This window comes from Chelonoidis abingdonii, chromosome 2 (genome assembly GCF_003597395.2).
Source record: "Chelonoidis abingdonii isolate Lonesome George chromosome 2, CheloAbing_2.0, whole genome shotgun sequence".
NCBI classification, from domain to species: domain Eukaryota; kingdom Metazoa; phylum Chordata; order Testudines; family Testudinidae; genus Chelonoidis; species Chelonoidis abingdonii.
Window position 1 is genome coordinate 96659985 of NC_133770.1, and position 14495 is coordinate 96674479.

The following is a 14495-nucleotide window of genomic DNA, read 5'->3' on the forward strand; positions in this document are numbered from 1 at the left end:
AGAGCAGAGGAGGAAATGGACTGGAGGTAACGGGTGGTGGATAGGACTAGAGGGAGTGGCAGCAGAGGCATATCAGTGTGTATAGGCAGGGATGTGCGGGAGGATAGGAGCTGAAGGGGAGGGGTGGATATGAGAGAGGGGGACAGAGACAAGGTTGGAGCTGAAAGGAGGAGGCTTGGTCCAGTGCTTAGTGCTAGCCTGGGACTTGGAGACCCATATTTAATTCTCTTTTCTGCCACAGGCTTTCCATGTGGCTTTGGGCAAGTCACTTAGTCTCTACAGACCTCAGTTCCTCATCTGTAATATGGGCATAATGGTACTTCCTTCTCTCACAGTAGTGTTGTGTGGATAAATGCATTAGTGATTGTGAGACATTCAGATACTACCGTGGTAAAATCCATGCAAAAATATTACATGGTTGGGTGTAGGGGATGAAAGAAACGGGTCTCTGACCACTAGAGAACCCTCCCTTGCAGTTCCTAGAATTGATTTCCTTTAAATAAATGAACTGGACAGAATTCTGCAATGCTGAATTTTATTTTAAATACATTAATCTGTCACTTAAAGAAAATTAATCATATTTCAGAAGCCTGTTTTTGTTTTATAAAGCAATTAAATGTATTTAGTAGAAATGAAATGACAAATCATTTAAAATTACAGATTAGGACTCCACCCCTGCAAATATACCTCTACCCCAATATAACACGACCTGATTTAACATAAATTTGGATATAACATGGTAAAGCAGTGCTCTGGATGAGTGCGAGGGGTGGGGCTGCACATCCTGGCGGATCAAAGCAGATTTGATATAACGCGGTTTCACATATAACACAGTAAGATTTTTTGGCTCCCGAGGACAGCGTTATATTGAGGTAGAGGTATATTTATGGGACTTCACTGAGTGCAGTTGGCCTATCCACACTGAAAAAGTTCTTCGTGTGCACAAGTGTTTTAGCAGGTTAAGAGACTAAGTGACTGATTCTGCACTGCTTTGTGATGCAAAATTCCGATTGAAATCAAGGAGTGTAGCCTCAGCCCTTGAAATTCCACAGTTACAAAATTAAAATAATAAAATAGGAAAAATGGTCACATATAAATCTGTTTGCTCTCAAGCACAAGAAGCCGTCTGTGCTAATTAGAAAATTAACCAACAAAATCAAATTGAAATGCATGTCTTAATATTTAGAACAAAGTGTTTCATATGATCAGGCTTATGGCAAAGCAAAGTAAATTTCAGACACAAATGCTGACAATGGAAGGTGTAAGGAGAAGTTTAAGTTTTTTTTCCCCAGTGCTTGATTGGACTTTGCATCCTGTACATGAAGAAGAGTACGATGACATAGTACATAGTGCTTTTCAGAAGAAGGGCAATGTATATTAAAGACGCCGTCCTGTGTATGATACCGTCTGTAATATCTACACAAAATACAAGAAGAAGAAGTGGTTAATGTTGCATATTTTCTAGCTGGGAAGAAAAATAAATATAAAACTATGTGTGATAGTGTAAGGTATACATAGTGTTTGATTGCAGTAATTATACCACCTAATTAGACTATGCCTAAATCAATATCTGATTGTGTCCTCTAAACAGGTCTACATTCTGATTGTACCTTCCCATGTTATGGCAGAGCTGATAGAAACAAAGAGGCACTCTCAGTGCTGGTATTGCTGGTGTCTGCTAAGGAGTAAGCAGAATGCTGGTGCTTCTTATAATATGCTGTTACTGTGATTTTAGGCCAAAATTTTCAGACCTGAGTGCCTAAGTTTGTTCTGAATCTGTGTCCAAGCAGCTGATCAATCAAATGGTCTGATTTTCAGAAGTACTGAAATTACACTGAAATCAGTTGGGTCCTCAAGCTTTCAGCACCTTTATGCACCATTTGAAAATTCTGTCTTTGAATACTTTTTATAATTTAACATGTTAAATGTTATATTAAGGAACAGTGGCACGTACAGGTTAAAGAACAATGACCCATGTGGCATGTTAGCAAAGCACAACAAATACCACCAAAGCATGTATTTCAGGACTTGTACAATGTTTAACCTGAGCTGCCCGTGGGCATTAAGTTTTGGACTCTTTTGGTAACCCGCAGCTGATGTTAACTTACAGTGACAGGTGCCGACTTTCTTCTTTCCACCGCACTCTACTGCTTCCCCTAAGGTCCCACTCTGCTCTGCTCCCTTCCCTGTGGCCCTGCACCTGCCCCACCGCTTCCCATCCATGCTCTGCCCCCTGCCCTAAGCATGCCCTGCCCTCACTTCACCTCTTTCCCCACCTCTGCTTTGGCCTCTCACCCCAATGCCTCCCACCTACCACCAAGCAGCTCATAGGCTGGACGCCCCAAATAGCTGATTGGCAGGTGGCTGGTGGATATTCAGCACCCACTATTTTTTTTCCATGGGTGCTCCAGCCTCGGAACACCCATAGAGTTGAGGCCTGTGCTTACAGCAGTGTTCCACATCTACAGTAATTATGTTTGGACCTTTTAGAAAGAGAGATTATTTTCAGTTTTGTCTTAACCGTATCAAATAGTGCTTAATTCTTAACTGTATTGTATAGAAAATGAGAATTGGGACACAACTACCTGTGGAAAGCATGGTGCCGTTTTCAGGTTTGTCGATACAACTTCTTGTGGTTTGAGATACTACAGGCTTGTCTGAAAGGATAAAAGCATAACATGTAAAAAAGGCTTTAATTGTCAAATGGGATTCCTGTTGAAAATTAAGGCATACGTTTCCTGACAGACATTCAAAGAGAAAGATGGTAAAAGTATTGTAACTACAGTGACTCAGATATGGAAAGTTAATATGTGCTCAGGCAGTGCAGACCTCTGTGTCTGTAACGACCTCACTTGAAGTCTTTGGCATTAGCTTGGGCGCCTGTGTCTGAACTAGCAGATCTGATTGCAGGTTCTGGACATTGGCCCTTCTGTGTATGTAAGTTTCTGCTCATGTAGAGCCGGATGTATTTTGTCCCACGAAATCACTCAGTTGTGTTTGCCCCTTTGCAATGTGTATGTATAGTCTGCAGATAAAAACCTGGCTGCCTAATTTTGTCTCTAGTCTGAGACTGATGGCATTCAGGGTAGTGGTAATGTTATTTAATAGTGGTAGAAGACACAGAAGAAAATAGTCCTGTTGAGGAGACCGTTTAAGGCCCATCTCTTAGGTATTTTTGATGTGCATGAGGGGGATGGTCACTAAACCCTTTTTTCCCATTGCATTTGAAAGAGATACTATAAATTAATAACAGCAGATACAAATGTATCTCAGATAAGAACCAAATGGAAATTACTTCTCTGAATATTTTTTCTTGCATTATCTTCTTTATTTTGTTTGGTGTAATTCTTCTGGTCTGTTTTAATAAGCTAGATGCTGTGTGTGTTATTACCTTTGTTGCAATATATAGCACTTGTTCAAAACCAAACACTGCAGGTCAGGTCTCTGGTGGGTGTAAATCTATGGCGCTCCATTGACTTCAGTGGAGTTATGCTGTTTTACACTAGCTGAGGATCTCAGCCAACATTTTCTTTCATGCTAGAAAGATTTTAAACTGGAGGCGGAGAAGCCAAAACTGAGCTTTTGATGGTGAAGCAAGCTTCAGTGATCGCCAGCTTATGGAGAGATGGAAACTAATATTGGCCTGGAGAGCGCAAACCCTTTTAGGAACAGTAATACATTTTATTGTTTTATTGTAAAGAAACAGTGACCTCTCTAAATATATATAGAATTAGTATTAATAATACAGTATATACCTGGAGATTTGGTAAGAACAAAACCTTCTTTGCTTTCATGTTGATATTTGCAGCTATAATTCTTGCTGCTATTTTTATCTACGGTCAGCCAGCTGCTTAATGAGTATGACGGTTGATTGTCACCAGGGGGCCAGATTTCCTCATGCACTCCATTTTTCTCTGCATTCTTGTTCTCATCTTCCCAAGTCACCTTAATAATATTTGGGTAAAAATCCTGAATGAGGCACATGTATGATACTTTCCCATCTTCTTCAGTAGAAGGAGGCAGGGCCTGAATCTTGGTGAAATCAAGTTTTGCTGGTGTGTCTGGATTCATTTTGGAGAGAGAAATGAATTTGTTAGGAATTAAGTAAATTCAGAATTACATTATATGTATCATGCTTTACTTTTCAAACAATAAAGACAGAATTCACAGATTTGAAAGTGGAAAAGAGGAGCAATTTCATTCCTTGCATCCAATTCCTCCAAACTGCACGCAAGCACACAATCTTAACTCTGAGTTCAGCATGAGAACAATACCTCATTGCCAAATGTATTTTATCTACTTTAAGTCTATAATATATTGTTATTGCCTGTTAAATTCTGAAGATAGGAGTAAATTGACCAGTTATGAGTTACAGCTTTAGGGAGTTGGATTTGCAGAAGTTTACATGCTTGAATGGAATGCAGGTTTTTGTGGAACAGAAGAATCCTTGAGAGTGCCCACTAACTTAGCTTCCAAATTCAAAACATATTAAACACTTTTTAAATGAATGCTGAGTACAGCTTTATATTCTGGTTCATTTCAAAACATTTGTGACTTTGAAAATCTCCCCTTTATTTACCCAAAATTTGTGTTTAAAAAACAGCATGATAGTGAAAGGAAGGGTACATCATGCCCATGGCATGACCATGACTGGTCCAAATTTCCTGATTCTGACTTGCTGGGCTGGGGTTGTGCAGCTAAAAATTGGAGTGTAGATGTTTAGGCTTGAGCTGGAGCTCAAGCTCTGAAACCGAATGACAGAGGTGGTCTAAGAGCCCAGGCTGCAGTCAGAGCCTGATTCTCTACACTGCAGTTTTTAGCACCAAAGCCCGAAACCATGAGCCCAAGTCAATTGACCCAGTCTCGGAGACTTGGTGCCATAGGATTTTTATTACGGTGTAGATGTACCTGAAGGGAAGAGTATTAAAGATTCCACAAACCTTTTAATAAGACCTCTCTTTAAATATCAGTAGACTATTTTATCAGGAGATAAACATGCACTGAACTAACTGTATATACTATTTAAGAACCTTGGTTATCACCTTTAAAAAGAGAGTTAGCAAAGTAATCTTTAAGCCTTTTCCACACTAAAAAACTGAACCATTTTGAATTTTTTTTAAATCAATTATTCACCTGTAGTGGGGTAGTCACCGAGCTCCAGCCCTGAAGGGGTTAAAGCAGCCCTGGAAAGAGCTGCAGCTGGAAAAGGTAGGCTGATGGGGAAAGCAGCCACAGCTCTGGCCAGCTTACCAGGTCCCATCTGGCTCTTATAAGAGGGCAGTGGGCCAGAAGCTAATACATACTCTCTCTCTAGCTTCTTGAGAGGGAAGGACCTGGCTGCCTCAGAGTTGAGTAGGGTACCTGAGGTGGAGCAGTGCTAGAGAAGGGCAGAGGGATCTGGGAGCTCCAGCCAGGAAAAACCACAGGCTGCAGGCCTTTCTAGAAGGGCCAAATAGGCAGTGGGGCTGTAGAGGGGCAGCCTAGAGAAAGGCAAAGGTAGCAGATCCTAACCCCCTTGCTGATGATGAGTGGTTTACAGATTGCAGTCAGCCCCAGGGAGCAGGGGCTAGATGATGACTGGCAGTCAGGGCCGTTACCAACCCAGAAAGCACGTGCTTGGGGTGGACAATGGAGAGGGGGTGCACTCTCGCTCTTTGTCGGCAATTCGGCGGCAGGTCCCTCACTCCCTCTTGGAGCGAAGGACTTGCCGCCGAATTGCCGCTGAAGACCGAAGTGGATTTTTTTTTCTTTTTGTTGCTTGGGGTGGCAAAAACCCTGAAGCCATCCCTGCTGACAGTAGCCACTGAGGCAAAGAGGGTTTAGAGGGTTGGGGTTCCCCTGGAAGGGGAGACCCAGAGCAAGGGGGTACTGTGGTGGGCAGAACCTCTGGGCAAAGGGTACCAGGGTCTGGGAGGGACATGGGGCCAGCAGCAGGTGAGACACCAGCCTGCAGAGGGTGCTCTGGGCTGGAAAGAGCTAATTCCTGAGACAGCCAGCAGGAGGTGCTGCGCTGGTGAGTCATCGCTCGGCTACATCACCTTAAAATGATATAAAAACATACAAGATATGTTCTATTGCAGATTCCGCTGATACAACTTCGGGGAAACTGTTGCTGAACGCCATTTTGGGAAATTACAGTAAATACATTAACATGTATCCCTCAATGACAAATATCAATTAAGAAATTAGTAAGGATGATGCATCCTACAATGCTTTGTTCATGTATTTGGCAAATGTAATGCAGTGTTATGCATAATGCTGAACACTTCTGAAAATCAAGTCACTTAAATGCTGCAAAAAGTATTTAGGAGCCTAACTTTAGTCAATCACTTCTGAAAATCTTGATTATGAAGCATTACTAATAATGGAGCTCTCAAGAGAACTCAGCTATCAAATCTTTGCTGAGGAATATAGAGAATGTTGCTGCTTGTTTCCAAATCCTGGAGTGGATTAGCGAAGTGCCAATTAGTTAACTTCTGCTGTGTCTGCTGAATTATTTTTAAATAATTCTGCCTCTGTATTAATTTTGTCACTCCAGGAATAGAGCTGATAAAAAAAAATTGCAAAAAAATCAATTTTTTCTCACTGCATAAATTTTTAAAAAATAGTTGCTTGTTATAAATTGGATGAAACACAACCAAAAATATTTTTATTAAAAGTCTGAATTATAAGGGATAAAAATATTATTTGATCCCTGAGTTTGTGTAAGTGCATGAAATAATAAATACTGAACTAGACCAAAGAAGACTTCCCCATTAAAATCACTATCTGTCTGCTTGTTTCATATGGCTGACAGTAAACAATACATTTTTTTTAAACAGTACATTGAATATACTAGTTATCACAAGAAGTGAGAAGGTTCAAAACACTTTTACTGCCTCTAATCTCTGTCTCCTGTTTGTCACTGTGGGATATAACCAAGAGAATAAGGTTCCCAACCCAGCTAACTGCCAAAGAAGTATTCTCTACAAAATGAGGCAACATTCTCATGTTATAAATGTGCATCACAAAGAAGAAACGGAAGGTTGTCGATATTTCAGTAGTTTCGAAGGTTCCCAAATGGGCACCATGTATCTTGTGCATTCTCTATTTGTTCCAACACTTAATTAGAGGTGAAAAATTAGAGGCTATTTAACAAAATAGTTGTCCTTTACTCCACAAAATATATTGGGTGGAATTTTTAAAGCCAGCAAGAAGGTATTTAGGTGCCCAAATACCTTTGATATTCAGGCTCCTTTGATAATGTCAGCCATTGTCTTTAGTCAACTGAGACACAAATAGATTAATAAATACTAAGGCCCTGCTCACACAAAGTCTTACACATATGCTTAATTTTATGCATTGTGAGTAGTCCCACTGATGTCAAAGCTCGTGAAGGATCCTTTTCTAAAATGATTTCAGCTTATTTTTAAGCTGTCTGGCTATTGTAGAGTTTCCTGAAAAACACCCAGGAATACAGGATTGGGCTTGAACAGTAGGGTTACCAAATGATTTATTCACTCAGTCTTGTATGTATTCAAAAAACCTCTACATATCTTCCTGCCCAGTGTTGTTGTGCTTTGCAAAAACTAATGATTATTTCTGGCATTTCTGATTAGATGTTTTTAGAAATTATAGTCACATTTACATGTTCACACTTTTGCAAACACATATAGTTTTTTGTATTTGCATGTGGTTAGATGGGTTTGTATCCAATCTGAAATTTTGTACATTTATATGCAGCATGTGTGTTTGCATAAGTGAATGTGCAGATGCATGAGCAAAATCAGTTTTAAATTTCTGGCCTCACTTTAGCGCTGCTCTAAAATCTCTTGAGGCCAATGGGATTTTTATTATTTGACTTCAATGGGCTTTGCATAAGACACTTTAAGAAGATCAGACCCTTAATTTCCAAGTCAATTATAGTTTCCAGCATGGAGCTACTTGGTTTGTTCCAACTTAACTTTTCAAAACACCTCACTTGTCTAATTTATTCACTTTAAACTTTTAATAAGGGAGGTGCGTTGTAAGAGAATATGCTTGAAATATTTTTATTATTTTAAGTATCACTTCTCTTATTTAAGATGGCAATTGACTTTGTGCCCTTTGGTTTCACTCCTTGCTCAGAAGAAATTCCTGTGTTTCAATGGGAGGTTTTCTAAAGTGGAGATTGCAGAGATATGTTGTAATTGACTCACTGCTGATTATTTTTGTGTGTTTACAATCTGCATGGCACTTATAAGTAAACTACCATACGTAAATAATGCTGATGTTCTATTTGAGAACAAAGTCCATTATGCCATCAGAATATATTAAAAATAAGTAAATGGTGTGCTTGTAATTTTAATTTTGCATTATGTGCTTCGTCCAGCAAAGTGCCGAATGCTCTTATGAAGTTCTGAACGCTTCTCATTTCCCATTGAAACCAACAGACATTGAGGGTGCTCAGCACCTGGTGTTATTTATACCCAAAAGATAAAAGGATTGTTATGACATTTCTCTGGTGCTGGCCAGTGACTTATAATTTCATTAGCATTAGTGTTGTTAATAAATTATTACACCTGTAATAATTTTAATCAGGATACATTTCTTGCACTGAGATAAATTATTGAGCTTATTTTGATAGATTTTGCCATTATGAAACATTTAAAATAATTTGTCTGAAAACTTACTAGTTAGAAGTTTTGTGCCAGTTCCAAAGATTTTCACAGCGTTCAAACTTACTACAAAAACTGCCTAAGATATTTCTATTCAGAGGGATCAGATCTGAACAAATATTGCTAAATAGGGACAACAGAGAGCCAGTTAATTCTAGCAAGGAATTCAGTGTATTTTTCAGGGTGAGCTTACATTGGTATTTCAAAAACTGTATGTTAATATTAATTTGGTAGGTTTTAAATTCTGTTTAAAAGAAAATCATTCATTTCACTGACAGAGAGGATCTGTTTGACAGTTGAGACCTAATGTTGGACTCATATTATTTTCTTTTATCTAGTGGATTCATGGAAATGGATATTACAGTTAAATTTCAGTGTTTTTTTCCCCTGTACTGTCAGAGTGGTTGAATGGTTCCATTTTAAAAATATCAATATAAATAAACATATAATTAGAAAAAAATACACATTCTATATTATACTGTGACCTATCCCCTTTTCTCAAGATGTTTCATGACATTTTTCCACCCACCAAACACTGTTCTGAATGGTTTCCTGAATGGTTTCAAATGTAAAACTGCCTAATACAATTTTGCTTTCCTGTGCAGTATAATTAAAGGGAATCTTAAAAGGCCAGTAGGCTTGAGGATTGGTTATATTCCTTCTGAAGTCTCAATGAATAAGGAGAGAGATACTTTGAGATGCATATTTTAACAACCGACATATAGCTAGTCCTATGGAACATTATGCAACAAGGGCAAATCCCAGTTTGACTTTCTATAGCACATGTTGCGTAGAGTCTCGCCGATATAGACAGGCTACAAAATATGTTGGGCCAAATTTTTGACCGAGCAGACATAGAGTTCTACTGATGTAACCAGAGGAGAATTTGATTAAGATGTTAGAATATCTTCCTTCATATTGCTTGTTTTTGTTGTTGAGAACAATCACTCATTTCATTGTTGCAAAATTTGGAAAATTCCGTGTCTTCTGACAACAGAATTTCAATAAATCAGGGAAGAAATCCACTCTCGCATGCAGTGTGACTAAATGAATCAAGAACGGACCGGGACTCTGATCCTGAGGTACCGAGGAGCCTCGACTCCCATTGAAATCAATAGCTAATAACAACCTCTCAGGATTGTGCTCACAGTGCATGTTATAGGCTCAATCTTATACTTATTAAAAATATGGGGAATTCTGATGCTGGATCAGGCCCTTTTATTCCTGCACCCATCCACTCTTATGTGATGGTATTTATGTTTTAGTATGAATTTGAATTGATTTTGTGCAATAGAAAATTACCATACTAATCACATATACAATATTCATAAATATTGGCTCTCTTGGTTCCCATGCACATCCTTTCTCCCAGACCTTATACCTGGTCCTATGCCCTTAACAAGAGAGAAGAAAATAGGATGAAATCCAGGCTCCATTCAAGCCAATGTCAAAACTCCCATTGACTTCAACAGGGCCGGGATTTCACCCCTAATGTCTTACATCTCCTGACTAATACATACTTGTGATATGAGAGGCTAAATCCTGGTCACCACACTAAAGAGGGTAAAGGGGGTTTCTCTAGGAGAGCTACGTGATGGACGGGAAGATAAAATCTTTCCCCCAACCTAGCCAGAGCATCATAGGCCAGGAGCTTTAATAATGTCCATGCAGCTGACCCTTCACTGATCTCCCTAATCACAGATCCACTGGTTATTCCATGCCCTCACCACTCTCCTACCCCTGATCCCCACTGTTCTTTTTTGGCTTGCACCCCACAGTGGATGGAACTGTGGATGTTCTCCCTATCTGGGGCATTGACCCCAACACAAGAGAACAACCCAGCTTTGACTCAGGGTGAGCAAAACAAATTCTATGTCAATAGTTAATAGTCAATGTGATCACTAATCCATTTTACTTTAAATTCTGTACATTAACCTCACATATAGATAGTAAAAACATTCATTCTTCTACTGTAGCTTGCATATCACGTTTCTGTTGTCTATTATCCTTTTTGAATAAATTGTGCTCTGCAGTCTCTAATTTTATATTATCACAAGTAACTTTTTCTCAATGCTACTATAGAACTTACTTGAAACAACGAGCTTTGTACCAGAGCCGAAGACTTTGATATCATTGTTCTCACTGTGTTCATGAGCTTTGCAAAAACTCATGGGCCAGATCTTCAGCTGCTGGAAATGAAAGGAGTTCCATGGAGGGTCTGGCCCGTATAGCTTCCATATGGCCCAATATAGCTTCATGTTGTTTGATGTACAATTGTGAACAGAAGTTGATAGAATCACTTTAATATACTAGACTTCTGATTTAAATGGCTTCTCCTTACAAAATGGCAAATGCTTGATCATGTGTTCCTTGGACACTCCAAACTCCAATAGATTGCACTGGATGTTTGGAGTATTCTAGGAGCAGAAATGCAAAATAAGTCAAAAATTTCAAATGCATTCTACATTCCTAAGGCTTAGAATTTCCTCAGGCTGGGATCCCTCAGCCTCACTTGAAATTTCTATTTTTCTTTTAAAGTGAATCTAGTACTTGTGAAAGGTGCCAAATGGACAGCACTGGAAACTACCTATATGGAAAAATTATGTCAGCATTCTACAATAGTTGTCCAGTGCTTAGTAATGCTATTGTAAATTGTGATGGGTGATTTTGGACTATTACTGGAGAATCTATTTTATTTAATCCTAGATTTGTCAACTGGTCCTAACAGTGTATTTGAAATCTGTTTGCAAAGGTCACCTCTAAAGGATAAGATGGTAAATTTGTTCTTTATATCCCTTAAATTCTTGGTATTTCTGCTAAAAGTACCAGCAGCAGTGCCTATTATGATGAAGTTTTTTAAGGAGGACACCTGTCCTCTTAAGATTCTTTGCTCACAACTGCACATCACTTTCTGCCACAAATTTGGATTTGGTCTTTTAGGGCCAATGGGGTTTGGATCAGATACTTATATATTTTTTCTGTAAAGAGTTTGTTATATTTAGTTGGTAATGTCAAAAATCAATACCTAGAACTATTTCAAATGGCAGGAAACCAATTTAAACCAACCCTAGACTACTTGAGAATCTTATCATCCAAATAATTATCTGTAATAGTAGCTCCTTTGTACTTTATAACTAATGATCTACACTGATCACTCCATTTTTAATGCACTTTGTTTTATAAAAAAACAAGTAACTTCCATCATATAATGTGAGATATGATCTTTGGGTCTAGCTTTTAATAAGCATGCCAAATATTTTTGAATTTATTTCTGCTATGAAACTTAATGTAAAATGTTGGTGAATTATTTTTCTTATTTTAAAATAAAATGACCAAGTGCTTCTGAAAGTTGCCATATGGATAGCATTGTAGACTGAATCCCTTTCTACACAGGATAGATTCAACACAGGCAGGGGCAGAGGAAGCTTCTTCACACCATCCCACCAAGCCATGTCAATTTTGTTCTGAAAGGACCACCTTTAGAGATGAGAGGGAATAGTTCAGTCTCCATATTCAATTCAATCTTTGGCTTCTGCACAGAGCCTGCCAGGTTTTTCCCCTATAATATTGTGTTCAGAAGAATCTAGTTAAACCATTTTAATGTAAACTACTTTATTGATGACTAGATGTACCTTAATGGATACAATATGAGAAGCACTAGTATTCCTATGTCATGCTCATTGAAAGTATTAAGCTTGGTTCTGTTTCCAAATCTTTTTAGTCATCTATTCCACTAATGAAGAATTCTGAAGAATTCTGGTAGGTCCTGACCCTGCTCTCACTTACACTGGTATAAATCTGGAGTAACTCAATTTTAAATGAATGGAGTGAAGTCAGTTTAAAAAGAGGAATGACGAGTGTGAGAGCAAAATCAGAACTGCTAAGTATATATAACTTTACAAGCAATTTCTGCTTGTTCAATATACTTATGAGTAATGTTGTCCCTGCTAAGTATGGTTATACAATATGGGTAAAATGCTGGCCGAAAAGTCATTACCATTGAGTTCTGTGGAGTCAGGATTTCACCTCATCTTCTTTGAACAGAAAAGCCTCAACTCTCATAATTCTGGAGTTAACTTCAGACTAGCACTAACAGCCACAATTGCTACTGATTTTACTTAGAATTGTGCCAAGGTCTGAATATCTGCATGATCTTAGTGTTATTTTTTTCTTAGGAGGAATTTCCTTACCCAATATTTGATATTTCTCTTTGAGAAGATATTTTGTTGCTAAAATATTTTATTGTATCGTACAGTTTTAATACACTAATAAATCAAGTGAGTAATTACAATCTACACATATTACAGACTTGCTTATCCATTTCTTACACAGTCAAAATACCGGGTAAATCTATGGGAGTTTTGTCCATAGAATATTCACTTAAAGCAACGTGCTGACCCTGATCTGATATGTTTAGAATGAATTATGGTAGCGTATTCATTTCAGTCAGCAGTATTACAAAAATTTACCTTTAGTCAAGAGCTATAGGGGTACCGAGGTAAACTTGATTGTGAATTAAGGTATAAAAGAGACTGGCAATTCTTGTTGATTTATATAAATGTGCAGAGCATGAGTCTGAAGGGTAAGGACCTGATTTTCCTTTGCCCTGTGTTTGTGCAGTCAGTTATACCAATGCAAACTGGGTGTAACATACAACTTAATCAGAATGGGAGCATTTCCCATCGATTTTTCAGGAGCATAAATAGCTTCCAAGAGCAAGGCAAAGAATACTCAGGCCCCACACCATTAAGAACACTTGCAAGTGTCAGTTTGTGGCAATGCCAAGGTACTTCATACAAGACAACAATCTCTAGGGCCAAATTCTTTCACTTACACTGATATAACAACAGGAATTCAGCTATGAAGTTGCTGACAACTTCAGAAATTGCTTCTTTTGTTTTAATTGAGAAGCACGACATTACTTATTTCACAGTTTAGTTTTATGCATGTTTATGAATTTTAGTGAAAGAATTTGAGTAATATCAAAGCGAACATGAATTTTTGCCTCTGGACCAAGGACCAACATGCTTATGGTGGCACATCCTCTAAAAATGTCATTAAACAGTTGATCTTTAGAAAGATTAATTAACTTGAAAAAATCTACTTTAAATCTATCAGTAAATATTGCAGGTTTTCTCTGGGATTGAAAACTTGATGTATTCGGAATCAGACCCTACAAGGTGCTAACAACCCTGACCTACGCTGAAGTCTACAGGAATTGATGGTGTTCAGCACCTCACATTAAGTGCTCAGTACTTCACAAGATCGAGCTTACAGTTGTTGACCTTACCTGTGATAAAAAGCTTTTCTATGATCACAATAAGCATCTTTATCTTTGCATTACTGTAATTAGCATATGTCTCACCTGTTACTATGAGCTTAGTACCAGAGCCAAATACTTTGTAGTAGACACCAGAAGTATCACAGTGAGCAAATCCTTTACAAAATACTGTACAGATCTAGTATATTTATATTGAAGAACCGGTAGTTGTTGTTCTAAAAAAAAATCTGATTTGCTACTTAAATTTCTTTCTGTCTTTGCAATAAAATAATAAAAAGGGAAAGTGCATGTAAAATAATATGAAAATCATGGGGAAGATTTTCAAAGGGACAAAAGACACTTAGACATCTAACTATCATTCCTGGACACCTATGTGCCATTGAAAATCTGTCCCTGAAATTAATCTGATTCAATATGGTTAACATTAGCTGTTTCTAATAACTTGTAGAAAGGAACAAATTACTTTTTAAATTAGGGTCCACAGGCTGAGGTTATAAAATTAAGCCTGTATGCTGCCATCATTCCATGATAGTGCTCCAAATGATAACAATAGATTGAGGGTAGAATATAGCTCTTAA

General features: G+C 38.1%; 1 protein-coding gene across 1 annotated transcript in view; it reads right to left on the bottom strand.

The window, feature by feature from the left end:
* The window catches only part of LOC116834761 (uncharacterized), a 79524-nt gene that overhangs the window by 23075 nt on the left and 41954 nt on the right, over positions 1–14495 (bottom strand). Inside the window, exons 5-8 of the mRNA XM_075061998.1 lie at positions 10726–10935; positions 3756–4061; positions 2586–2657; positions 1285–1416 (exon numbers count right to left, since the gene is read on the bottom strand). Coding sequence (XP_074918099.1) covers positions 1285–1416; positions 2586–2657; positions 3756–4061; positions 10726–10935 — 720 coding nt within the window. The remainder of the gene's footprint in view (positions 1–1284; positions 1417–2585; positions 2658–3755; positions 4062–10725; positions 10936–14495) is intronic.